The 25316-nt window shown below is 48.1% G+C and overlaps 1 protein-coding gene across 6 annotated transcripts in view; it reads right to left on the minus strand.

The window, feature by feature from the left end:
- Window positions 1-5307: 5307 nt before the first annotated feature.
- The window catches only part of RAP1GAP2 (RAP1 GTPase activating protein 2), a 245405-nt gene continuing 225396 nt past the window's right edge, over window positions 5308-25316 (minus strand). For 5 of the 6 annotated variants that reach the window (XM_027625987.2, XM_027625990.2, XM_027625986.2 and 2 more), the window contains 4 exons: window positions 24827-24953; window positions 10655-10731; window positions 10223-10261; window positions 5308-9378 (listed from right to left, as the gene is read on the minus strand). In XM_027625987.2, coding sequence (XP_027481788.1) covers window positions 10253-10261; window positions 10655-10731; window positions 24827-24953 — 213 coding nt within the window. In that variant the 3' untranslated portion in view covers window positions 5308-9378; window positions 10223-10252. The remainder of the gene's footprint in view (window positions 9379-10222; window positions 10262-10654; window positions 10732-24826; window positions 24954-25316) is intronic. The other variant, XM_027625988.2, reaches the window with a different exon arrangement.

Consider the following 25316-nt stretch of genomic DNA (forward strand, 5'->3'; position numbering starts at 1 on the left):
GTGATTGTCTTAACGCTGCCAAGACCACCTGTCACCCCTAGGGCCTGGAGAAGGGAGAAGGTAGGTGCAGAGTGAAGAGAAAGAGTACTAGGATATGGCATAGAGTGGTAGACATTGCTTCCTGCTGTCATCAGGAGGATAAGGGAATATCCTGAGAATTGAGCAGAAACCAAATTGGTAGCAGGGCTTGAAGCTCTATACCATTAACTGAAGACTGCAAGATAGACGTCTTAGGGCAGGAGCTGAGGAAGGGCAGAAATGGGTCCAGCCTAAGCCCCGCCTCTCAGTGGCGGGGACTTGCAACAAAACAGCAGCATTTGGGGGCGCCTGGGGGGTTCAGTCAGTTGGACATCTGACTCTTGATTTCAGCTCAGGTCATGATGTTGGGCTCGTGAAATCGAGCCCCACGTCGGGCTCCACACTCAGTGTGGAGTCTGTTTGAGATTCTCTCTCTCTCTCTGCCTTGGCTCCTCCTCCTGCTCGCACTCTCTCTCTCCCTCAAAATAAGTAAAGATAATCTTTAAAAACAAAACAGAACCCGGGCACCTGGGTGGCTCAGTCATTAAGCGTCTGCCTTCGGCTCAGGTCATGATTCCAGGGTCGTGGGATTGAGCCCCACATCAGGCTCCCTGCTCCATGGAGAGCCCACTCATGCTGTCTCTTGCTATCTCTGACACTATCTCTGTCTCTCTCTCTCTCAAATAAAATCATTAAAAAAAAACGAACAAAACAAAACAAACAAACAAACAAAAACAGCACTTGCAGGACTGCCAAGCAAAAGAACCAATGGAAGGTTGGTATTAAAGAGAGAAAACCAAGAGAAGAGGTTCAACCTTCCCCTCCACTAATGTGGGTCTACCCACAAATGAGGGTAAACTGTAACCAACCAAAACTGGGGCAAGTTCATATGGCCCGTCTCCAACGTCAGGGGCATAGCTGACTGATGGTCCCAGTGCAATACTCTGAAATCTGTCACTGTGTTCCATGGCTCACACCAAAGCCAGGTTTCCCACAGGCCACTCACACCCGATGTCTGGGTGCAGCAAGGATAGTAATTTGGGGCTCATTCTGGTGATGTGTGGGACCCCCCTGGTGGGTGACCTTGGCTAGAAGACTCCCCAGTGGCCTTGCTGAACTTTTCTTAGAACTGGACTGATGCAAAAGACACCTCCACCCTAGCTCACTCCCTCCCATCTTTCCTCCACTCAGGTCAGACCTGCATCACAGTCCAGCCATTTTCTCTCACAGGCCTTTTCCCAAGTACATTTCTTCTTGTCTCGAGTGCCCATGCTAACACTCATGAGTTCACTCTTTGAGGGGCAGTCTCAAAATAAAAGCTTTCTTCCCCCAAGATGTCCATCGACAAATGAATGGATAAAGAAGATGTGGTATATATATACAATGGAATATTATGCAGCGATCAAAAGGAATGACATCTTGCCATTTGCAACGACATGGATGGAACTAGAGGGTGTTATGCTGAGCGAAATAAGTCAATCAGAGAAAGACATATATCCTATGACCTCACTGATATGAGGAATTCTTAATCTCAGGAAACAAACTGAGGGTTGCCAGAGTGGTGGGGGGTGGGAGGGATGGGGTGGCTGGGTGATAGACATTGGGGAGGGTATGTGCTACGGTGAGCGCTGTGAATTGTGCAAGACTGTTGAATCACAGATCTGTACCTCTGAAACAAATAATGCAATATATGTTAAAAAAAAAAGAAGAAGAAGATAGCAGGAGGGGAAGAATGAAGGGGGGGAAATCGGAGGGGGAGACGAACCATGAGAGATGATGGACTCTGAAAAACAAACTGAGGGTTCTAGAGGGGAGGGCGGTGGGGGGATGGGTTAGCCTGGCGATGGGTATTAAAGAGGGCACGCTCTGCCTAGAGCACTGGGTGTTATGCACAAACAATGAATCATGGAACACTACATGAAAAACTAATGATGTAATGTATGGTGATTAACATAACAATAAAATTTTTTTTAAAAAGCTCTCTTCCGGGCGCCTGGGTGGCTCAGTTGGTTAAGCGACTGCCTTCGGCTCAGGTCATGATCCTGGAGTCCCGGGATCGAGTCCTGCATCAGGCTCCCTGCTCAGCAGGGAGTCTGCTTCTCCCTCTGACCCTCTTCCCTCTCGTGCTCTCTATCTCTCATTCTCTCTCTCTCAAATAAATAAAAAAAATCTTAAAAAAAAAAGTTTAAAAAAAAAAAAGCTCTCTTCCCTACCCCAGCACTGGTGTGGAAGAGCAAAGGAGAAGGAGGGGCGTGGATGTGCGACAGACGGGCCTCCTGTCAAAGAAAAACTTCACCAGAGTTCAACAGGCAAGGACGACTTTATTCAGGACTATTGCAACCGGGGAGAGAGATTGAACTCCACTTCAAATACAACAGGGACACGTGGGGATTTCTAGCCAATGGGCAGGGTGAGGAATTGGATGGAAAATTACTAAGAAGAACTTGGTGAAGTAGCAAGGGCAGGGGGACGCAAAGTGATTGGACAGCAAGAGTGGAGGGCTTCTCAACAAACCAGTCTAGCAGGATTCTTTGCTAAAACTCAGCTGGGCAGGCCAAAGGCAGGCCGAGGATGACATCTCGTTCAAAAGAGGGCTCAGGCGACCCTGACTGAAGTCGGGGCAAGGGGGGCGTCCTTGCCTCACCCTGAGCCAAAACTCCAGAGTGTTGGCAGGCGAGGGGGCTTGGAATTACATGTGAATTGAAGTTTAAAACAAACAGGATTGAGTCTGAACCGAAATGAAACGGTTTTCATGACTGACAGCTACTGCAAAGTTTCGGGATTGGACTGGGAATTGTTACTGGAGCCAGCCCTTCGCCCTCCACGGGCAAAGGAGGGCTGGTCAGAGCACAGCCGGTAGCTCCACCGGACACAGCGGGCACTGGAGAAACGAGACTGAACGAAATCCCGAGCATGGCCTGAGCAGGCTCCTCAGGAAAGCGTTCCCCGTGCGGCAGGCAGGATAACGTCCCCCACTATGTTCACCGACTGCTGGGAGCTGCCGGGCGGTGCGGTGGGGGAAACCGGTTTCAGGAGTCCTGGCAACGAGCGCCATCTAGTGGAGAGAACGCGCAAACGCAGACCCCGGGTGAAAGGTGAGCTTGCAGGGCCCGAGGAAGCTCCGAAGGTTTGGAGGGACAGTAACTGGCCCATCTCAGCAGTGCTCATGCCTCCTACAGCACTTGCCCCCCAGGCAGAAAAAATGTCCCACCTCCACAAGGCTCCGGGGGATCGGCGACCCCCCAGCTTCTGGGGAGAAGGCTTGAACCCAGGAAGCCGCCAAATCATGAGGTGCAGACGGTGTGGGGGTGTCTGTGTGGAAGATGCGGCTTCACTTGCCCTCATGGGGGCTCCACAGACGGACCCGGAAACGCTGGGAAACGGGGCTCCGGTGAGGCGTGACCACCGCAGCCCAGGATGCTGCCGGCGCGGGCTCCGGGACAGCACCTTCAAGCCGGGCAGGCAACCAATGAGAGCTGGAACCCGCTTTCCTGGGCGCGTCCTTGTGCATCTAGAACCCCCCACGGTCCGAAACTTACCTTCATATAGAAGTCAGCGCATCCATGCAAATCTCCATCAAATTTAGGTTCCAAACTGCAATTGGATTCTGATGCTTTAGTGAAATGGAGATAATAATAGCACCTGCCTCAGTGGGGCGCTTGGGGGCCTCCGTCTTGTGCTAACGCTTGTTTTGAAAACGGAAATTGGACCGGATGCAATTGGTATGGTAAGATGGCATTCGAGTCTTACCCAAACTGCACGTTTGATTGCAACTCACCCACCCGAAGTACCAGGTGAACTCCGAAAACCGCACCCGGCTGAAGGGAGCCGCGTGGGACCCCGCACACCGTGTGCCGTGACCCTCACGCAGCCTCATCGGGCGCTCCCGCTGCCCGTCCCACTGCAGGGATCTCTCCTTCCACCTCTTCACAAGAACCCACACGCCTGCTTCCACAACCTAACCTCACGTCTGTGACAAAGTAAAAAGCCCTATTTTTGTAGTACTGATTTCTTCATTTCACATGTGTAAAACTGCGCTACCATTTTCATTAACCTTTTTATTTGTATCACCAACGTTTGTGAGTGCTGTATCCCTAGCCCTACTTCCCGCAAAACTTGTGCTTGCAGTTTTGTTTGGTGTTGTGATTTTTAGGAACTAGGACGTCATGTTATAGAACTGAGTGCATAAGTAAAACATTCAGCTGCTGTTATGATCATAGTAACAATTATTATTGAACCTCTGGTGCTTGAATAACACTTGCCATTTTTTTTCAAAGTTCTTTCCCAATTATGAATTGACTTTATCCTCATGCTTTGCTTGTGGATTTTTCTGATTATACATAAAAGAAAACGCAACCCAGAGACAGAACTTGCCCAAGATCACACTCTCAAGTCCCAGCCGAAAAAAGCCTGTTCCTTCTCTTCAAATTTCTTAAGGAAAAAAAAATGCAGATATTACTTGTAAAACCTACGTCCAAACCTTGTAAAGCAAAATGTACATAAGAGCATGGCCATTTGAAGGCGCCTGGGTGGCTCAGTCAGTTAAGGCAGCTGCCTTCAGCTCAGGTCATGATCCCAGGATCCTGGGATTGAGCCCCGCATTGGGCTCCCTGCTCAGCGGAGAGTCTGCTTCTCCCTCTCCCTCTGCTGCTCCCCCTGCTTGTGCTCTCTGTCAAATAAATAAATAAAATCTAAAAAAAAAAAAAAAAAAAAAAAAAGATCATGGCCATTTGGGAGTCAAAGGTGGATAGGAGAGAGGGCATTTCATCACAAAAGAATCCTTGAAGAGGTGACTTGGGAATGTGGAAAAAGAGTGGGTGGAAGGAAGAAAGTTGCAGGATGGAGACAAATCAGTGGATAGCAGGGGTCTCAAACTCAGATGCCGACAGGGGCCAAGCAAACAACAGGAATGAATGAAATGCTGCAGGTGTAACCGGTAGAGAAGGGTGGGGACTGCGGTGACTCAGGTTTCACCAGAGGGGTAGCCTCTGGGGGGCGCTGACCAATTTGTGCCGCTCCTACAGAGGGGATCCAACATCTGACTTTTTAAGAGAAGAAAATTCAGATTTTATGTGACACTTCTAGGTTGGGCTGTTTTTTCATTCTAATTGCGGTCTCAACATCAACTGTTTTCTAAACATTGGCAACTAATTCAAATATTCTAAAACACTCTTGAGGCCAAAGTCACACATTCACAGATAGAGCCGGTAGGCTGCCAGTATTCAACCTCTGAGAGATGCTGCTCAGGGCTTGGGGCCCCAAGCAAAGAAGTCTGAACAATGATGGACACAAAATATGTTATTTATTGTCAATTTCTGCAAAGACACATTTAAGCAACAAAATATACATTTGTCGACCTTTTAGAATTTGTTTTATACATTAACAAATACAATGTGCTACCATAGCAATAAATTAAATGTACATTATTTACATTACATAGGCAGTCGGGGTCTACAAATCACCTCCTCAAGAAGAGGAAAGAAAGAAAAGTCATCATCACATGGATCATCATTTCCAAGCTACACTTCTTGGGTTCTATCACACAAAGGAATCTCTTCACATTAGAACATTGGCACTCCCCAGGCCGGAGTGTAGAAGGGTAACGTCCATGACGCGGGAGAGTTGGCATACATGCTAAGGAGCGGGAAGGAGGAACTGACCGTTCCGAGTGGAAATATTACAAAATCAAGGATGATGGCATTTAAATTCCAGCCTTCCAGCCAAACACCCTCTCCCCAGGGCTGGTAAGGCCCAGGACAGAGCCATTGCCCCAAGAGCCTCTCACTAGGCAGGGCTCTGCTGTCCTTGGCCCTAGTGGGGGTGGTCTCCTTCCTCCCAAAGGGGCAGATGGCCTGGCTGAGAGGAGGGAGTTGTGGGGTTGGGGTGGGCGAGGGGCTAGTGCTACCACTAGCTAGAACGCTCCTCGGCAGCCTAGGCAAACTCCACTGACCCACTTCCACCTTGCCGAGAGGGAGCTTGAGGAGAAAAGCCGTGGGTCCCTGCCAGCCACCTACTTGACCCCTGGCCATTCCCCCACAACAACCTATCTCTGTTGACTCAGAATCAAATGAGGAAGGTAGTGTTTGCATTGGCACCCTAACCAGTCAGGGTAAGAAAGTGACTCTGGCTCTCGTCCTACCTTGGCACAGGAACCTACACTTTTATTAACCACCTTTGTTTAAGGATCAGGGAGAACAGAGTTTTCTTTTACCACTTTTCTTCTGAACTTAAGAAGGGGAAACTGAGGGCTAGGTAACTGCACTCTGCCCCAGCCTCCACCCCCATTACAGACCAGAGCTGAAGACCTGAGGTTACCAGGAACGGTCCACTAAAAATCTCTTTCCCTCCTTGGTTTCTCTGCTCAAGCCGCATCCAAAACCCCAGGGCCCTCACTGGAAAACTGAGTGCATATCCCTCCTGATGAAAAGAAGAGACTGAAGTCCCACCTTGACCGCGGACAGCTCCCAACCAGGGCCCAGGCACTAGCTAACTGACTCCTCCAAAACTCAGGGCCCCAGCAAATGTAGCCACCCGTTCAACCGACCATGTAGGTGGCACCGAAGAACGGGCCTGGGCTGTGGGTTCCAATCCCAGCTTTGCCACTCGTTAGTTGTGCGACCTCCAGTGAGTCACTTCCCCTCACTGGGGCTGAGGTTTCTCAGCTGGATGACGATATGGATGGATTAGATGTCAAAAGGGGCCCAGAAGCCTTGGACATTGAGATGAGGCCAACAAGGCTGAACCACAGAATGTTTTTCACTCATTTTTCATTCATTCATCATTTTCCATTCATTAGAAACTCTAGGTCAGATCTTCTATCTCAAGCTCATTCTGCATCTGTTGTTAAGCATCAACTGAGCATATGGGTGCCCTGCAGAGTCTGACCAGTGTAGTTTCTTCCACGAGTCAGGCACTTCCCAGAGGCAGAGATGTGTCCAGATCACAAGCAGAGTGTTTCAAATCCCAGCATGAGCACCATCAGGATGAGTCTGGTCACAGGGACCAAGGAGACTTGAGCAAATATTTGAGCCCCAAGACTGGGTGCAGCAATAAAAGGAAACTTTGGACCAGAGCAGATGCAAGAGAATATGGGGGAAGCAGCCTTCAGGAACCCAAGCTGCCTGCCCCATGGTGCAGAGGGGTGGGATGAGACTGTCCACTCTCTGTCCTCGTCCCCCTCAGCCCTAGGACCTCACGGGCTGGTCATGTATACTCTGGAAGCCATAGATGGGTTGGACTTTCTAGAGAAGGTGAGACAGGACCCAGAGAGAGGAACGCTTCAGACCCTGCCCAGTGCACCCCCAGTAGCAAACAGAAGGTAGACACCACTTCTCAGGTCTGTTTCGTAGGGAACAGGCCTGTGCCTCCCAGGGTCCCATCCTGGCCACTGGCTCAGAGGCAGGGGCAGAGCCCTCCCAGGAGGTGGGGGCTGCAGAAGGAACAGCCAGAGCAGTGGAGGAAAGCAGGTATGAGGCTCCCAAGGACAGGGTGGGGACAACCTGGAAACTCCAGAGGACCCCCAGACCACAATACAGCACAGCACAACCACCAAGCAGCTATAAATACCAGCTACCCAAGAAGCAAGCCAGAACCTGGAAGAGTTGTGTGTTTTTTGTTTTTGTTTTAAACGCAGTTTGACCTTTCAAGTTCCTTCAGAAAGCCAGCCAACAGAACACTGCCAGAATCCGCAGACCTCATTCCAGCAGTGGGTGCTGCTACAGTGATTTTTAATAAAAGCTAAACAGACGCTTGTTGACCTTTCTCACTGGAAGAAATTTTACTGGACTAGAATTTTAAGTAAACACGTTTCCCAAATAGTGAGGGGAGAGATCCACCCAGCCGGCAAATAGGATCCCACAACGTCCGCATGAGTGAGAGACAAAGGATCAAGGTTTTGCTCTAATGGCAAAAGCAGTGGGGAAACGGTCACATCAGTCAAAAACAAGTAGAACATTGACAGGATTGCTTTGACTTCAGAACAGGCCCGAATTTGGTAGAAATCCTTGTCATCGGCTCACGGAAGAAGGGGCCCAGCCTGAGGCACCAGGGCTATCCCATGTTACAGGGCCCCACTCGCACCCCCAGGGCTCTGCAGACGGGGATGGGTGAGACACAGGGAAGGGGGGCCTGCTCCTGAGAGTGAGCTGGCTCTGGCCAAGGGGGCAGGGGGCAGGCAGCCTCTGAACTGCATCCAGCTGGGGCCCAGGTCGTAAAAATCCCGCCAACGTGACCACTGCCTACAGACCCGTGGGTGAAGGGGATCGGGGGACCAAGCGCCAACAAGGCCAAAGGGCACAGCAGCTGGAAAGAGCCCCCAAGGTAGCCCTGCCCGCCCCCCCGGCCCACAGATGCCAGGAGCAGAAATCGCAGAAGGATGTCGCTCCTTCCTCACGCCTACCTTCCACGTCCACACGTCGACCGAGGGGACAGGTCACCCCCCACCTCCCCGGCTCTGACCTAAGTGGTAGGCTAAAGCAACTCTTCCACGAACCTCCACCTCCAGCGGGGACCTGATCCCATCCCAGCCCACGGCCCCACGGTTCTCCTCAGCCAAGGCCCCACAGCACAGTTCGCCAGCTTGCTCTTCCTGAATTCCTTCCTGCTCCGGGCCGCCCACCCCTCCTTGGGGAACACATCTGCTCTGAGGGGAGAGACTGACCAGGGCTTCTCCCACAGCAACGGCGTGGGGCCACCTCCACACACGCGCAGCTCTGTCTCGCCTCTGCTGCCGGCACCCAGGGTGCGCTGGCCTCAGGGACGAGGCAGTGCTGGGCCCGAGGGCGGCAGATGGGCCAGAAAGCAGCTCCTAGCGCAGAAGCACACAGCTGTGCGAGCAACGCCGCTGATTTCTAGCCTCACATCGTGGAGGCCGGCTACAGATCTTGGTGCCTGGAAAAGTGGGCCCTCCGCCACCACTCAATGGGTTTGCTGTGCCTGTCACGTGCAGGACACTGTGCTGCCCCTCCCCGTGCAGCATCGAGCTGGCGGCCCCCGCACCCCACCTCACCGCTTTCTGCTTCTCCAGTCTTGGCCCCAGTCCCCAGGACCCAGATCCCCTTTGCCCAACTCTTTCCTCTGTGCACAAAACAAGGTGATGCACGAGCCAGACACACGTCACACGGGCCGGTCGGGAGTAGGGGGAGCCCGGAGGAATGAGGCCTCGTCCAGAGAAGGAGAGTGCTTGCAGGGTGCCTCGGCAAGGGGCAGGCAGGATGGTGGCCAGATCGGGGCACGGGGGCAGACAGCTGGTCTGGTGGGCAAGTGGCCGGTGGGGCAGCAGGACTGTAACGGTCAGAATAGTGGATGGCACCCCCAAACTGCCGGAATAGGAGCCTTCTCCGAGACAGAATCGGGGCTTCCCTGGAGGAGAGAGGGAGGGATAGGATGACCAAACGCTGCGTAAGGAGAACGTGTGCCCGTGGCGACAGCCCACTGAATGGGCTTGGGACACGAGGGCCAAAGACAAGGGTGCCGGACATTAGGCAGTGTGAGCAGGTGGGCATAAACGCTCACGTGGTGAACAGAGGGGGGTGAAGGTGAGTGTCAGAATTGCCACGGTCTCTTCTGCTTTTTCACAGGTTTCTATAAAGTGGGCGGAACTCTGGCCCCCGCTTGGTTCCCACCGAGCCTCGCCGGCAGGGAGAGGGCTGGAAACTCAAATGGCTCTCTAGTAACTTCACCAGCAGGAGGTCAGGCCTTGGTGGTGGCACACCGGACCCAGGCCCTGCTCTGCTGAAAACCACACACTCCCTCAGCTGCGAATGTTGAGGGGGCTGGGGCATCCCTGAACATGCAGAGAGGACACCTTTCAGCCCAGAGCCCCAGCAGAAGACACAAGGAGGGAAAGGCTTCCAAGAACAGGGAGACAAGGGGACAAACTGAAGGATCCCCTGTCTGAGGGAGGAAGGCCAGCTCTGGGCTTAACTACCCCTCTGCCTGCTGGAACCGGGCTCCTCCCAAGGCAGGGAGACCGACTCAGTGAGTCTGGCCCAATCATATTGGGCAACCCTTCCCGTCCGCACCCAAGGCCACCTGCGGTTCTTCTTCCATTCAGACCCGGGCCCCATCACAGAGCCTTCAGGGAAGAGGTGTGCGGCCCTCCCCAGCTCAGGACCCCTCTGGCCAGTCTCAGGACACGAGGACCCTGATTTTAAAGTGGACACACCTTCCCTCGTGGCCACAGCAGGACAAACACGTGACCCACCTTTGACAAGCGAAGGACTCCTCTTTCACATTAGTGACCCTGTTTTAAGAAAAACCCACACAAGAGTTATAAGTAACCAAACAACAGAATCCCCGCTGACTGCGGCCCCTGTGCGCTCAGCTCTCAGCTCTCTGGGGAGCTAGGGAAGGGACACAGGGCCCCAGGAGCCGAGAGTTCCCAGCTCACACCTGTGTGTGTCCCAGGGTGTGACTCTAACACAGGAGGTGTGGCGGAGGTGGCTGGCAGCCCCAGGCCAATGCCTGCTCCATGCGGGGACTGTGGCATCACCCCCAGATCTGGCCAGAGCTCTCCTTCTCCCAGTGGGCTGTGTGAGACACCCCCTTCCTCTGGCCCCCAGGAAGGACAGCTGGCTTTGGGAGGGGGCTGAGGGTGGGATGCAGGAGGCCATGCCGTCATGCCCCTAACTCTTACCGCACTAGAGCTGCCATGGCTGAGCTTGTCGAAGCGGAATTTCAGGTTTGACCTCGGGGAATTTCTGCTTTTGGCATCTAGGAAAGAGAGAAGTGTCCATGAAGAGTGGGCGGGGCTGTAGAGTTAGTGCGGGGGGGGGGGGGGGGGGGGGACTCCTCCCGCCCCAGGGCACTCCAGCTGACCTGCAGCAATTTGTCAGAGTCAACTCTTAAACCTTGAGAAATTTTTAGAAATGTCAGCTGGTTGGAAAACCCAGGCATTTTTAAAAAAAATATACAGAAGCTTCCAACTCAATAAACCCTATTCACCAAAGATAATAAATACTCAAAAGTCCTCGCTCCCCAATTATTTCACTGCACTTGACTACTATCAGCTCTCGTCGGGTGACTCAGGTCCACGGCGCCTGCCGGGCGCTTCCTCCCTGCTCGGCACAGCCCACTGTGGGCCGGGGCTCGCTTCCTCCCCGCTTGGCACAGCCCACTGTGGGCCGGGGCTCGGGCAGAGCTGGGCACTCAGCACGGAGAGCAGCGGCTGCTACAAAATCAGGGCCTGGCTTCAACTAATGCAGAAAATGTTAAGAAACACAGATGAAATTTGAAGACGCGCTGCGTCTGTAGCCATCACATTAGGAAGGATACAAACACCAGAGCCGGTTCTCGTCCAGCACTTGAGAACTAGTATGTGAGTCAGCAAAGAAGTTGCTTACGTCCCTGACGAAATATCAATCATCAGTCATGTCAGAACTACACCTTGTTGGTCATCTGCAACTTCCAGTCGTCCACAAATACAGAGGTTAGACAAACACCAATCGGAGCGCTTGGCAAGAATCAACTGGCAATACGGGACTTAGAATAGAGAATTCTAATGTATCATTATTTATATTCGTAAACAAGCGTGTGCACATGTGCACGTGCGCGGGACAGCTGGGCAGGGAACATGACCAGCACACCAGCGGCAGGGGGACTGCTCGGCTTTCCGGCTTTCCTCTGCCCTGGGGGAGTCTACAGGTCAGCACACTCCAGCCGGACACTGCTGGCCCCTTCAGATCAGGGGGTTCCAGCCAGCGTGGTGAGTCACTCCCAGTCGGGCCTGCCAATCCCCACTCAGGGCTCCAGGCGCCCAGGTGTGACATGACCAACGGTCGGGGCATCAGAGACTACAGAAGACTGGAGGTCAGGCCCTCCCAGGGGACTCCCCTCTGCTTGGCCCTGTCTCTCCCCAAAAGCAGCCAAGCAGCTCACAACAGGTTCCCAGAGGTCAGCAAACTGACCCCGGTCCTGCAGGTCCCCAGCACGGCCTCCGTGAGGCTGGCAGCAGGAGGGGGCCGGGGTTCACTACTGCGCAGGGACAGGGGTGGAGAGCAGGAAGCACGGGAGCGGGTCCCCAGGCCCGTTCAAGGTCCCCTCCTGCCCCAGGTGACCTTCAGCTAGTGGCAGACCCTCTCAAAACCTCCTGCTACTCAGAACCTTATTTGCTTTGGTATTTATTTAATACCAAGTAGGAGCCACGTTTGCTTACGTATTCTTTCATTCATTCCTTCAATATTTAATTAAGCCTTATTTTTTATTTTTTTATTTTTATTTTTTTTAAGATTTTATTTATTTATTCATGAGAGACAGAGAGAGAGAGAGGCAGAGGGAGAAGCAGGCTCCCAAGGAGCAGGGAGCCCGATGCGGGACTCGATCCCAGGACCCCGGGATCATGACCTGAGCCGAAGGCAGACGCCTAACCATCTGAGCCACCAAGGCGCCCTAAGCCTTATTTTTTAAAAACCAGGGTATTTATATTAGACCAAAGAGTCTGGGCACTTGAGGGTTTTACAGATGGGGAGACTGAGGCTCAGAGGGGTGAGCCTGTCCTTGCCACACCCAGGGAGTGAGTGAAAGGAAGCCCGTGAACTGGCTCTCTCTGTGTTTCTATCATCTGACTAGACTTTCTCAGCCTCAGCCTATTGACATTTCCGGCCAGATAATCCTGTGTTGTGGGGGGCTGCTCCGTACTTTGTCGGATGTTTAGCAGCATTCCTGAACTCTACCCATCAGATGTCAGCAGCACACTCTCCCACAATCATGAAAACCGGGGGAGAAGGGAGCAAGATGGCGGAGGAGTAGGAGACCTGGATTTCATCTGGTCTCAGGAATTCAGCTGAATAGGGATCAAACCATTCTGAACACCTACGAACTCAACAGGAGATTGAAGAAAAGAATAGCAGCAACTCTCTGAACAGAAAAGCCACCACTTTCTGGAAGGTAGGACGTGCGGAGAAGTGAATCTGAGGCGATATTCGGGAGGATAGATGGCGGGGGAGAGGGCCTCCGTCGGCCGCTTCTGGCAAGTGCTAGAACCGCGGAGAACAAAATCGGAACTTTTGGAAGTCGGCTCCACGGAGGGACGTCGCTCCAGTGGTTAAGCAGGGGGTGGAACCCTCGCGGGACAGTGTGGTCTCAGGACCCTCGGGGTCACAGAAAGACCGGGGGTGCCTGAGTGCGGCAGAGCTCCCAGGTATCGGAGCGGGGAAGCCGGCTGCAGAGACGGAGCCGAGGCGCGGGCTCTCAGCTCAGGGTTGCCATACACTGTGATCGGTGACAGTCAGGCCACTGCTCCTCCAGCAGGGACCCAACAAGCGGCAGATCCGGGGAGACTCCCCTCCCTCCCCAGGGAGGAGCGGCGCGGGAGCGCACCGCAGGGATCTGCTGGGTTTGGAGACTCCACACGGGTCGGGTGCCAGAGATAGAAACGCTCAGTCACAGGCCGGGTGAGGACGCAGTGCGGCCAGAGACCAGGGAGATGGGAGTGACTGACTGCTTTTCTCTGGGGGCGCACTGAGGAGCGGGGCCCTGAGTTCTCGGCTCCCCTGGGGCAGAGATTGGGAGGCCACCATTTTCACTCTCGTCCGCCAAAGCTGCACCGAGAGCTTGCAGGGAAAGAAAGCTCCTGAGAGCAAACCCGAGCAGCGTGCTTAGCCCGGACCGACAAGGGCGGGGCAATTCCGCCTCCGGCAAAGACATTTGGGAACCACGGCAACAGGCCCCTCCCCCAGAAGATCAGCATGAACAGCCAGCCAAGACCAAGTTTACCCATCAATGAGAACAGCAGAACTCCAGCACTAGGGGAATACTGCACACAGAATTCATGGCTTTTTTACCATGATTCATTAGTCTTTCAAAGTTAATTTTAACTGTCTTTTTTTTAATGAATTTTTCTTTTTCCCTTTTCAACCAACATCTTATTAATCCCTTTTAAAAAAATTTGTTTTATTTTTCATTTTTAGAGTCGTATTCTATCCCTTCATAGTAGTTACCCTTATTTTTGGCATATAAGTTGTTCTCTCTTTAAAATTTGAGATACAGTTTCTTCTAACAGATCAAAATATACCCTAAATCTCTAGGGTATGGCTTTGTTCTAGTCTCCTGCCTGATCACATTCTCTCCCCTTTTTTTTTCTTTCTTCTTTTTTTAATCCTCTTCTTACTTTTTTCAAACACCTTACCAATTCCTTTTTAAAAATTTTTTATACTTTTTATCTTTACAGTCATATTCCATTCCTTCATTATATCAACCCTTATTCTGTACATATTTAAGTCTTTATTTCTTTAAAATTTTAGGAGGCACTTTCTTCTAACCAACCAAAATACACGCAGAATCTAGTGTGTGGCACTGATCTATGAACCAGCCTGATCATATTTGATCATATTCTGTTTTTTTTGTTTTGTTCTGTTCTTGTTTGTTTTTATCTTTTTCTTTTTCTTTGTTTTTTTCTTTCATTCCCTTTCTTTTCCCCTGGTTTCAGGTCTTTTCTAATTTGTTTAGAATATATTTCCTGGGGACATTGTTAACCTGTTACCATTTTGTTCTCTCATTCATCTATTCTCCTCTGGACAAAATGACAAGACAAAAAAAAATCACCTCAGCAAAAAGAACAAGAGGTAGTACCATCTGCCAGGGACCTACTCAATATGGACATGAGTATGATATCACACCTAGGGTTCAAAATCATGATTTTAAAGATACTAGCTGGGCTTGAAAAAAGCATGGAAGTTATTAGAGAAACCCTTTCTGGTGAAATAAAAGAACTAAAATCTAACCAAGTCGAAATCAAAAAGTCTATTAATGAGGTGCAATAAAAAATGGGGGCACTGACTGCTAGGATAAATGAAGAGGAAGAGAGAATAAGCGATATAGAAGACCAAATGATGGAAAATAAAGAAGCTGAGAAAAAGAGAGATAAACAACTACTGGATCACGAGGGCAAAATTCGAGAGATAAGGGATACGATAAGACGAAACAACATGAGAATAATTGGGATCCCAGAAGAAGAAGAAAGAGAGAGAGGGGCAGAAGGTATATTGGAGCAAATAATAGCAGAGAACTTCCCTCATGTGGGGAAGGAAACAGGCATCAAAATCCAGGAGGCACAGAGAACCCCTCTCCAAATCAATAAAAATAGGTCAACACCCCGACATCTAATAGTAAAACTTACGAGTCTCAGAGACAAGAGAAAATCCTGAAAGCAGCTCGGGAGAAGAGATATGTAACCTACAATGGTAAAAATATTAGATTGGCAACAGACCTATCCACAGAGACCTGGCAGGCCAGAAAGGACTGGCATGAGATCTTCAGAGTGCTAAACGAGAAAAATATGCAGCCAAGAATACTATATCCAACTAGGCTGTCATTGAAAATAGAAGGAGAGATAAAAAGCTTCCAGGACAAACAAACACTAAAGGAATTTGCAAACACGAAACCAGCCCCACAAGAAATACTGAACGGGGTCCTCTAAGCAAAGAGAGAGCCTAAAAGCAGCATAGACCAGAAAGGAACACAGACAATATACAGTAACAGTCACCTTACAGGCAATACAATGGCACTAAATTCATATCTTTCAACAGTTACCCTGAATGTAAATGGGCTAAATGCCCCAATGAAAACACACAGGCTATCAGATTGCATTAAAAAACAAGCCCCATCGATATGCTGTCTGCAAGAGCTCATTTTAGACCAAAAGACACCCCCACATTGAAAGTCAGGGGGTGGAAAACCATTTAATGCTAATGGACACCAAAAGAAAGCTGGGGTGGCAATCCTTATATCAGACAAATTAGATTTTAAAACAAAGACTGTAATAAGAGATGAGGAAGGACACTCTATCCTACTTAAAGGGTCTATCCAACAAGAAGATCTAACAGTTGTAAATATCTATGCCCCTAACATGGGAGCAGCCAATTATATAAGGCAATTGATAACAAAAGAAAAGAAACACATTGACAACAATACAATGATAGTGGGGGACTTTAACACCACGCTGACTGAAATGGACAGATCATCTAAGCAAAAGATTAACAAGGAAATAAAGACTTTAAATGAAACCCTGGACCAAATGGACTTCACAGACATAGTCAGAACATTCCATCCCAAAGGAACAGAATACACATTCTTCTCTAGTGCCCATGGAACATTCTCCAGAATAGATCACATCCTAGGTCAGAAATCAGGTCTCAACCGGTACAAAAAGATTGGGATGATTCCCTGCATATTTTCAGACCACGATGCTTTGAAACTAGAACTCAATCACAAGAGGAAACTCGGAGAGAACTCAAGTACATGGAGGCTAAAGAGCATCCTACTAAAGAATGAATGGGTCAACCTGGAAAATAAAGAAGAATTTAAAAAATTCATGGAAACCAATAAAAATGAAAACACAACTGTTCAAAATCTTTGGATGTAGCAACGGCAGTCCTAAGAGGAAAGTATATAGCAATAAAAGCCTTTCTCAAGAAACAAGAAAGGTCTCAAATACACAACCTAACCCTACACCTAAAGGAGCTAGAGACAAAACAGCAAACAAAGCCTAAACCCAGCAGGAGAAGAGAAACAATAAAGAACAGAGCAGAAATCAATGAACTAGAAACCAAAAGAACAGTAGAACAGATCAATGAAACTAGGAGCTGGTTCTTTGAAAGAATTAACAAGATTGATAAACCTCTGGCCAGACTTATCAAAAAGAAAAATGGCCCAAATCAACAAAATCATGAATGAAAGAGGAGAGATCACAACCAACACCAAAGAAATACAAACAATTATAAGAACATATTATGAGCAACTCTATGCCAGCAAATTAGATAACCTGGAAGAAACGGATGCTTTCCTAGAGATGTATCAACTACCAAAATTGAACCAGGAAGAAATAGAAAACCTGAACAGACCTATAACCCCGAAGGAAATTGAAGCAGTCCTCAAAATCTCCCAACAAACAAAAGCCCAGGGCCAGATGGCTTCCCAGGGGAATTCTATCAGACATTTAAAGAAGAATTAATACCTATTCTCCTGAAACTGTTCCAAAAAATAGAAATGGAAGGAAAACCTCCAACTCATTTTATGAGGCCACCATTACCTTGATCCCAAACCAGACAAAGACCCCATCAAAAAGGAGAATTACAGACCAATATCTTTGATGAACATGGATGCAAAAATTCTCACCAAAATACTAGCCAATAGGATCCAACAGTACATTAAAAGGATTATCCACCATGACCAAGTGGGATTGATCCCTGGGCTGCAAGGCTGGTTCAACAACCGCAAATCAATCAACATGATACAATATATTAACAAAAGAAAGAACAAGAACCATATGAGCCTCTCAATAGATGCTGAGAAAGCATTTGACAAAGTACAGCATCCTTTCCTGATCAAAACTCTTCAGAGTAGAAGGACAGAGGCTACATACCTCAATATCATAAAAGCCATCTATGAAAAACCTACAGCGAATATCATTCTCAATGGGGAAAAGCTGAGAGCTTTCCCCCTAAGGTCAGGAACGCGGCAGGGTTGTCCACTCTCACCACTGCTATTCAAAATAGTATTAGAAGTCCTAGCCACAGCAATCAGACAACAAAAAGAAATCAAAGGCATCCAAATCAGCAAAGAGGAAGTCAAACTCTCACTCCTTGCAGATGATATGAAACTGTATGTGGAAAACCCAAAAGACTCCATCCCAAAACTGCTAGAACTCATACAGGAATTCAGTAAAGTGGCAGGATATAAAATCAATGCATAGAAAACAGTGGCATTCCTATACACCAACAACAAGACAGAAGAGAGAGAAATTAAGGACTCGATCCCATTTACAATTGCACCCAAAACCATAAGATACCTAGGAATAAATCTAACCAAAGAGGCAAAGGATCTGTACTCAGAAAACTATAAAATACTCATGAAAGAAATGGAAAAACGTTCCATGCTCATAGATTAGAAGAACAAACATTGTGAAGATGTCAATGGTACCTAGAGCAATCTACACATTCAAAACAATCCCCATCAAAATACCATCTACTTTTTTCAAAGAAATGGAACAAATATTCCCAAAATTTGTATGGAACCAGAAGAGACCCCAGATAGCCAGAGGAATGTTGAAAAAGAAAAGCAAAGCTGGCAGCATCACAATTTGAGACTTCCGGCTCTATTACAAAGCTGTCATCATCAAGACAGTATGGTACTGGCACAAAAACAGACACATAGATCAATGGAACAGAATCGAGAGCCCAGAACAGAATAGAGAGCCCAGAAATGGACCCTCACCTCTATGGTCAACTCATCTTTGACATAGCAGGAAAGAATGTCCAGTGGAAAAAAGACATCTCTTCAACAAATTGTGTTGGGAAAATTGGACAGCCACATGCGGAAGAATCAAACTGAACCATTTCCTTACACCACACTCAAAAACAGACTCCAAATGGTTGAAAGACCTCAATGTGAGACAGGAGTCCATCAAAATCCTAAAGGAGGACAGAGGCAGCAACCTCTTCGACCTCAGCTGCAGCAACTTCTTCCTAGAAACATCGCCAAGCCAAGGGAAGCAAGGGCAAAAATGAACTACTGGGATTTCATCAAGATCAAAAGCTTTTGCACAGCAAAAGAAACAGTCCACAAAACCAAAAGACAACCAACAGAATGGCAGAAAATATTTGCAAATGACATATCAGATAAAGGGTTAGTATCCAAAATCTATAAAGAACTTATCAAACTCAACACCCAAAGAACAAATAATCCAATGAATAAATGGGCAGAAGAGGGCGCCTGGGTGGCTCAGTTGGTTAAGCGACTGCCTTCGGCTCAGGTCATGATCCTGGAGTCCCAGGATCGAGTCCCACATTGGGCTCCCTGCTCAGCAGGGAGTCTGCCTCTCCCTCTGACCCTCCCCCCTCTCATCTGCTCTCTCTCTCTCACTCTCTTTCTCAAATCAATAAAATCTTAAAAAAAAAAAAAAAAGAAATGGGCAGAAGACATGAATAGACATTTTTCCAAAGAAGACATCCAAATGGCCAACAGACACATGAAAAAGTGCTCAACATCGCTTGGCATCAGGGAAATCCAAATCAAAACCTCAATGAGATACCACCTCACACCCATCAGAATGGCTAAAATTAACAAGTCAGGAAACGACAGATGTTGGCGGGGATGCGGAGAAAGGGGAATCCTCCTACACTGTTGGTGGGAATGCAAGCTGGTGCCACCACTCTGGAAAACAGTATGGAGGTTCCTCAAACAGTTGAAATAGAGCTACCATACGATCCAGCAGTTGCACTACTGGGTATTTACCACAAAGATGCAAATGTAGGGATCCGAACGGGTATGTGAACCCCAATGTTCATAGCAGCAATGTCCACAATAGCCAAACTGTGGAAAGAGCCAAGGTGTCCATTGACAGATGAATGGATAAAGAAGGTGTGGTATATATACACAATGGAATATTATGCAGCCATCAAAAGGAATGAGATCTTGCCATTTGCAACGACGTGGATGGAACTGGAGGGTGTTATGCTGAGTGAAATCAGTCAGAGAAAGACATGTATCATATGACCTCACTGATATGAGGAATTCTTAATCTCAGGAAACAAACTGAGGGTTGCTGGAGTGGGGGTGGGGTGGGAGGGATGGGGTGGCTGGGTGATAGACATTGGGGAGGGTACGAGCTATGGTGAGCGCTGTGAATTGTGCAAGACTGTTGAATCACAGATCTGTACCTCTGAAACAAATAATGCAATATATGTTAAGAAAAAAAAAGAAGAAGAAGAAGATAGCAGGAGGGGAAGAATGAAGGGGAGTAAATCGGAGAGGGAGACGAACCATGAGAGACGATGGACTCTGAAAAACAAACTGAGGGTTCTAGAGGGGAGGGGGTGGGGGGATGGGTTAGTCTGGTGATGGGTATTAAAGAGGGCACATTCTGCGTGGAGCACTGGGTGTTATGCACAAACAATGAATCATGGAACACTACATCAAAAACTAATGATGTAATGTATGGTGATTAACATAACAATAAAAATATTTATAAAGAACTTCTCAGACTCAACAACCAAAGAACAAATGTTCCAATCAAGAAATGGGCAGAAGACATGAACAGACATTTTCCAAGAAGACATCCAAATGGCCAACAGACACATGAAAAAGTGCTCAACTTAGCTCGGCATCAAGGAAATCCAAATCAAAACCTCAATGAGATATCAGCTCACACCAGTCAGAATGGCTAAAATTAACAAGTCAGGAAACGACAGATGTTGCGGAGATGCAGAGAAAGGGGAACCCTCCTACACTGTTGGTGGGAATGCAAGCTGGTGCAGCCTCTTTTGAAAGCAGTATGGAGGTTCCTCAAAACGTTGAAAATAGAACTACCACATGATCCAGCAATTGCACTACTGGGTATTTACCCCAAAGATACAAATGTAGGGATCCAAAGGGGTACATACACCCCGATGTTCATAGCAGCAATGTCCACAATAGCCAAACTGTGGAAAGAGCCAAGATGTCCATCGACAGATGAATGGATTTAGAAGATGTGGTATACATATACAATGGTATATTATGCAGCCATCACAAGGAATGAGATCTTGCCATTTGCAACGATGTGGATGGAACTGGAGAGTGTTATCCTGATCGGAATTAGTCAATCAGAGAAAGACATGTATCCTATGACCTCACTGATATTAGGAATTCTTAATCTCAGGAAACAAACTGAGGGTTGCTGGAGTGGTGGGGGTGGGAGGGATGGGTTGGCTGGGTAATAGACATTGGGGAGGTTATGTGCTATGGCGAGCGCTGTGAATTGTGCAAGACTGTTGAATCACAGACCTGTACCTCTGAAACAAATAATACATTATATGTTAAAAAAAAAAAAAAAGAAGAAGATAGCAGGAGTGGAAGAATGAAGGGGGGAAATTGGAGGGGGAGACGAACCATAAGAGACTGTGGACTCTGAAAAACAATTAGGGTTCTAGAGAGGAGGGGGTGGGGGGATGGGTTAGCCTAGTGATGGGTATTAAGGAGGGCACGTTCTGCATGGAGCACTGGGTGTTATACGCAAACAATGAATCATGGAACACTACATCAAAAACTAATGATGTGATGTATGGTGATTCACATGACATAATACAAAAAACTAATGATGTAATAATGGTGATTAACATAACATAATAAAAAATAAATAAGTAATGAATACTGGGTATTATATGCAATTGATGAATCACTAAATTCTATCTCTGAAAATAAAAAAGAGAGAGAGATACATATAATATTCACTAAGTTGATCTTTGGTGCTCTCACCACACACACACACACACACACACACACACACACACACACACACACTTTACCTTTGTGAGGTCATTGATATGTTAATTAGCTTGATTGTGATAATCATTTTACAATATGTATTTGTCAAAATATCATACTGTAAACCTTAATTATATACATTTTTATTTGACAGTTCAATAAAACTGAGACAAATTAAAGTATCATTTCAGTAAGCATTATTTATTCATGATTTATTCTTCTTACCTACGTTCTTAGAAATTAAAATATCCTCCTATAATTAAGGATAGTTGTTTTTGGTTTTTTTTGGTTTTTTTATGACAGAGAGAGACACAGCGAGAGAGGGAACACAAGCAGGGACAGTGGGAGAGGGAGAAGCAGGCTTCCCATTGAGCAGGGAGCCCGTCGTGGGGCTCGATCCCAGGACCCTGGGATCATGACCTGAGCCGAAGGCAGACGCTTAACAACTGAGCCACCAAGGCACCCCAATTATGGACAGTTTTAAGCTCATGTTCTACAGTGCCAAACTGATATCAAAACATAACTGTTTCCCCGCAGTCTCACCAATACTATATCAATATTTTATTTATTCTATTAGCATAATAAAAGTAGAGTAACATAATATATAGATAAGGGTAATAATTTTCAATGAGTATTGGAAACTGAAAATTATTCCTATCACCCAGGGTTTTATCAAATTTTCAGTATCCTTGCTACTCACCCAAATAAAAATTTTAAAATAAAGATATTTGTGGGGTGCCCGTGTGGCTCAGTCCGTTAAGTGTCCAGCTCTTAATCTCAGCTCAGGTCTTGATCTCAGTGTTGTGAGTTCAAACCCCACATTGGGCTCCACACCCAGCGTGGAGCCTAGTTTAAAAAATTTTTTTCTAAAATAAAGATATTTGTAAATAGAGCAATATGGTGTCATCATCACACAATTGAAGGCATATTCTTAGACAACAGAATTAAATAAGCTACATTATCACTTAAGTGCTTTCCTGCAAGACAAAGCTGCCCACTATAACCATTATTATTTAAAACTATACTAAAAAATAAAATAAAATAATACCTGAAGATACAATCCAGAAAATCAAGGGAGATAAAGAAATTAAAGAAAACAATTAAAGAAAGTTAATATACCAAAAAAATTCTATCTATGATAGAGTAACAGAGTCTGGACTACCAATGTAGGCTAGACTGGACATAGGAGAAAACTCTTTTCAAATATTGGACAATAGGCAGCAAAGATTATAATACCTGGAAGAAGGACAACAAATGACATGCACTCCACCACTGCACAGATTTTCTGTCTGGAACAAATTTCCAGACTGTAGCACAGGGAGAGAAAACCCAAAGACCATAAATCTCATTGAGCTGAAGAGACAGAGATCAGTGTTAAGGGAGACTGGGATGACTAGAATTTGCGAGGCAGAGTTATGGAGAGGAGAAAGTTACACAGAAAAAGAATTATATTTATCAGCATAGGGATCAGCTTACTGAGAGTAAGCCTTTGGCGGAATATCAACTCCTGCATTCATTGGATGAAAGCCCTGTTAGGAAAGAACAATTTACGAGGAAAAAAAATGCTGGAAGTTGCACTACTAGGTATTTACCCCAAAGATACAAATGTAGGGATCCGAAGGGGCACCTGCACCACAGTGTTTACAGCACCAATGTCCACAATAGCCAAACTGTGGAAAGAGCCCAGATGTCCATCAACAGAGGAATGGATAAAGAAGATGTGGTACATACACACAATGGAATATTACTCAGCCATCAGAAAGGATGAAATCTTACCATTTACATCGACATGGATGGAACTGGAGGGTATCATGCTGAGCGAAATAAGTCAATTAGAGAAAGACAATTATATGGTGTCACTCATATGTGGACTATAAGAAACAGCGCAGAGGATCATAGGGGAAGGGAGGGGAAACAGCATGGGAAGAAATCAGAGAGGGAGACAAACCATGAGAGACTCTTAACTATAGGAAACAAACTGAGGGTTGCTGGAGGGGAGGGGGGTGGGATGCGGTAACTGGGTGATGGGCATTAAGGAGGGCACGTGATGTGACGAGCACTGGGTGTTATAGGCAACTGATGAATAACTCAACTCTACATCTGAAACTAATGATGTACTGTAGGTTGGCTAACTGAATTTAAATTTAAAAAAAATACTGGAAACTTGTACAGCAAATAATTCTTTGTGCTCAACATCGCTCGGCATCAGGGAAATCCAAATCAAAACCTCCATGAGCTCATTCTGCGTGGAGCACTGGGTGTTATGCACAAACAATGAATCATGGAACACTACATCAAAAACTAATGATGTAATGTATGGTGATTAACATAACAATAAAAAAATTTTAAAAACAATCATGAAAACCAGAACTGTCTCCAGATATTGTCAAATGTGCTCTGGGGAGCACCATTAACTACACTACTGTTTTATTCCTGTTATTTAACCTAACCAACATTTAGGTTAGCAGTTCTAAGTTTCTGACAACTAAGCTCATCTAATCTTCACACAACCAACCACGCAAGGTAGGAACTATTCCCCTCCCTCCATCCTTTGCTTGGGGAAACAGGCACAGAAAGGCTCAGTAACCTGCCAATGTCGCATCACTAGTAAGTGCCAGATCAAGGATTTGGACCCAAGCTCCAGTGTCCTGCACTTGTCCCGCCTCGAGGGCCGGACACCAAGGCTCTGATTTCTGGGTGACGGTGCCCCGCCATACATACCGTGCAGTCCCCTCACGCTCCAGCCCCTCTCCCCTCCCCAGAGCTGCTGCCTCGCACTCTGCCTGACCGCACGGGTCCCAGAACCCCCAAAGGCCCAGACTCTTTGCTCTCCCTGAACCCCCACTACTGAGCGGAAAATTTTACCTCCTTGACATCTCTTAAATCTACATCCTTCTCCCGTTACTCCAGACAGCCCCGATCCACAGAGCTCAGCCACCCCTCACTGCCCACCGCGACCCCTCACTGATCTCCCTCCCTGCGTCCATTCCCCACCAACCCCGTCTACTCAGCCAGCTGCAGCCACCTAGTCCAGACCGCGCTTCTCTACGTAAGACGCTCCAGTGGCTTCTCTCGCCAGCAGAACACCCAATTCCTTGCCAGGGTCTCGGTGGCAGCCCCAGCCTGGTGCCCGATCTGCCTGCTGTCTCCTCTCACACCTGTCCCCTCCACAGACTGCAGCCCAAGGAACCATGTGCAGTTCCCTCCACCTGCAACACTCCCCCCACTTCATACCCTTGCCCTTGTCACGACCATCACCGGGGCAGAGGCGGCCTGCGTCGGTGATGGAGTGTGGCAAAAGGGCCTCCACTTTCAAATCCCAAGTCCTCTACCAAATCACTGAACTTCCAGAGCCTCAGTTTCCCCAGGAGTAAGATGATAAGAACACAGGCATCTTAAGGCTGATGAACAGATGAAGTGAGCTAGCAGAGCTCAAGGGCCTAACGCTTTGGGGCTGGAGCGGAAAGTGCTTGGTTCGGTGTGGCTGAGGCGCACGCCCACGAACAGTGGTCACAACACAGCCCCTGCCCCTCCGGCCACAGGGCGTGCAGCCCCAGCCGCCACTGACCTGTAGGACTCCGGCTCACGATGATGGGGGTGGCAGGTGCCCCCGGACTGGGGCTTTCGCTGCTCGGGGACGGGCTGTAGACAAACACCTCCTGCTTGAAGGGTGAGGTCATGGACGGCTGGCTGCTCTGAGGAGAGAGGCCGGGTGAGTGAGGCCAGCTCCGTCCTCAGTGGCCCCACAGGGTGGCCCGTACCACGGCAGGCCTGACACCATCACTGCCCTCCACTTTCCATATGGACCTCATCTGGCTGCCGCCCCTAGAGGTGCCCCTGACCCTCTCCTCTCCTGCCGGGAACCCCATGGCAGGGACCCCATTCAGGCCGGCCTCTGGCCCTCTGTGACTGTTCCTGTGTCACTGGCAGGGAGTGGGGACAGCCGACTGGCCCACCTCCTTCTTGTTTCCCTCCTCCCTGCCACACCCCAGAGCCCGGACGGGGCTCCACCCACAGCAGCTAGTTTGATACACACGGCAGGTGTCCGGCTGGGCCCA

The sequence above is a fragment of the Zalophus californianus genome, chromosome 16 (assembly GCF_009762305.2).
Source record: "Zalophus californianus isolate mZalCal1 chromosome 16, mZalCal1.pri.v2, whole genome shotgun sequence".
Classification (NCBI taxonomy): Eukaryota; Metazoa; Chordata; class Mammalia; order Carnivora; family Otariidae; genus Zalophus; species Zalophus californianus.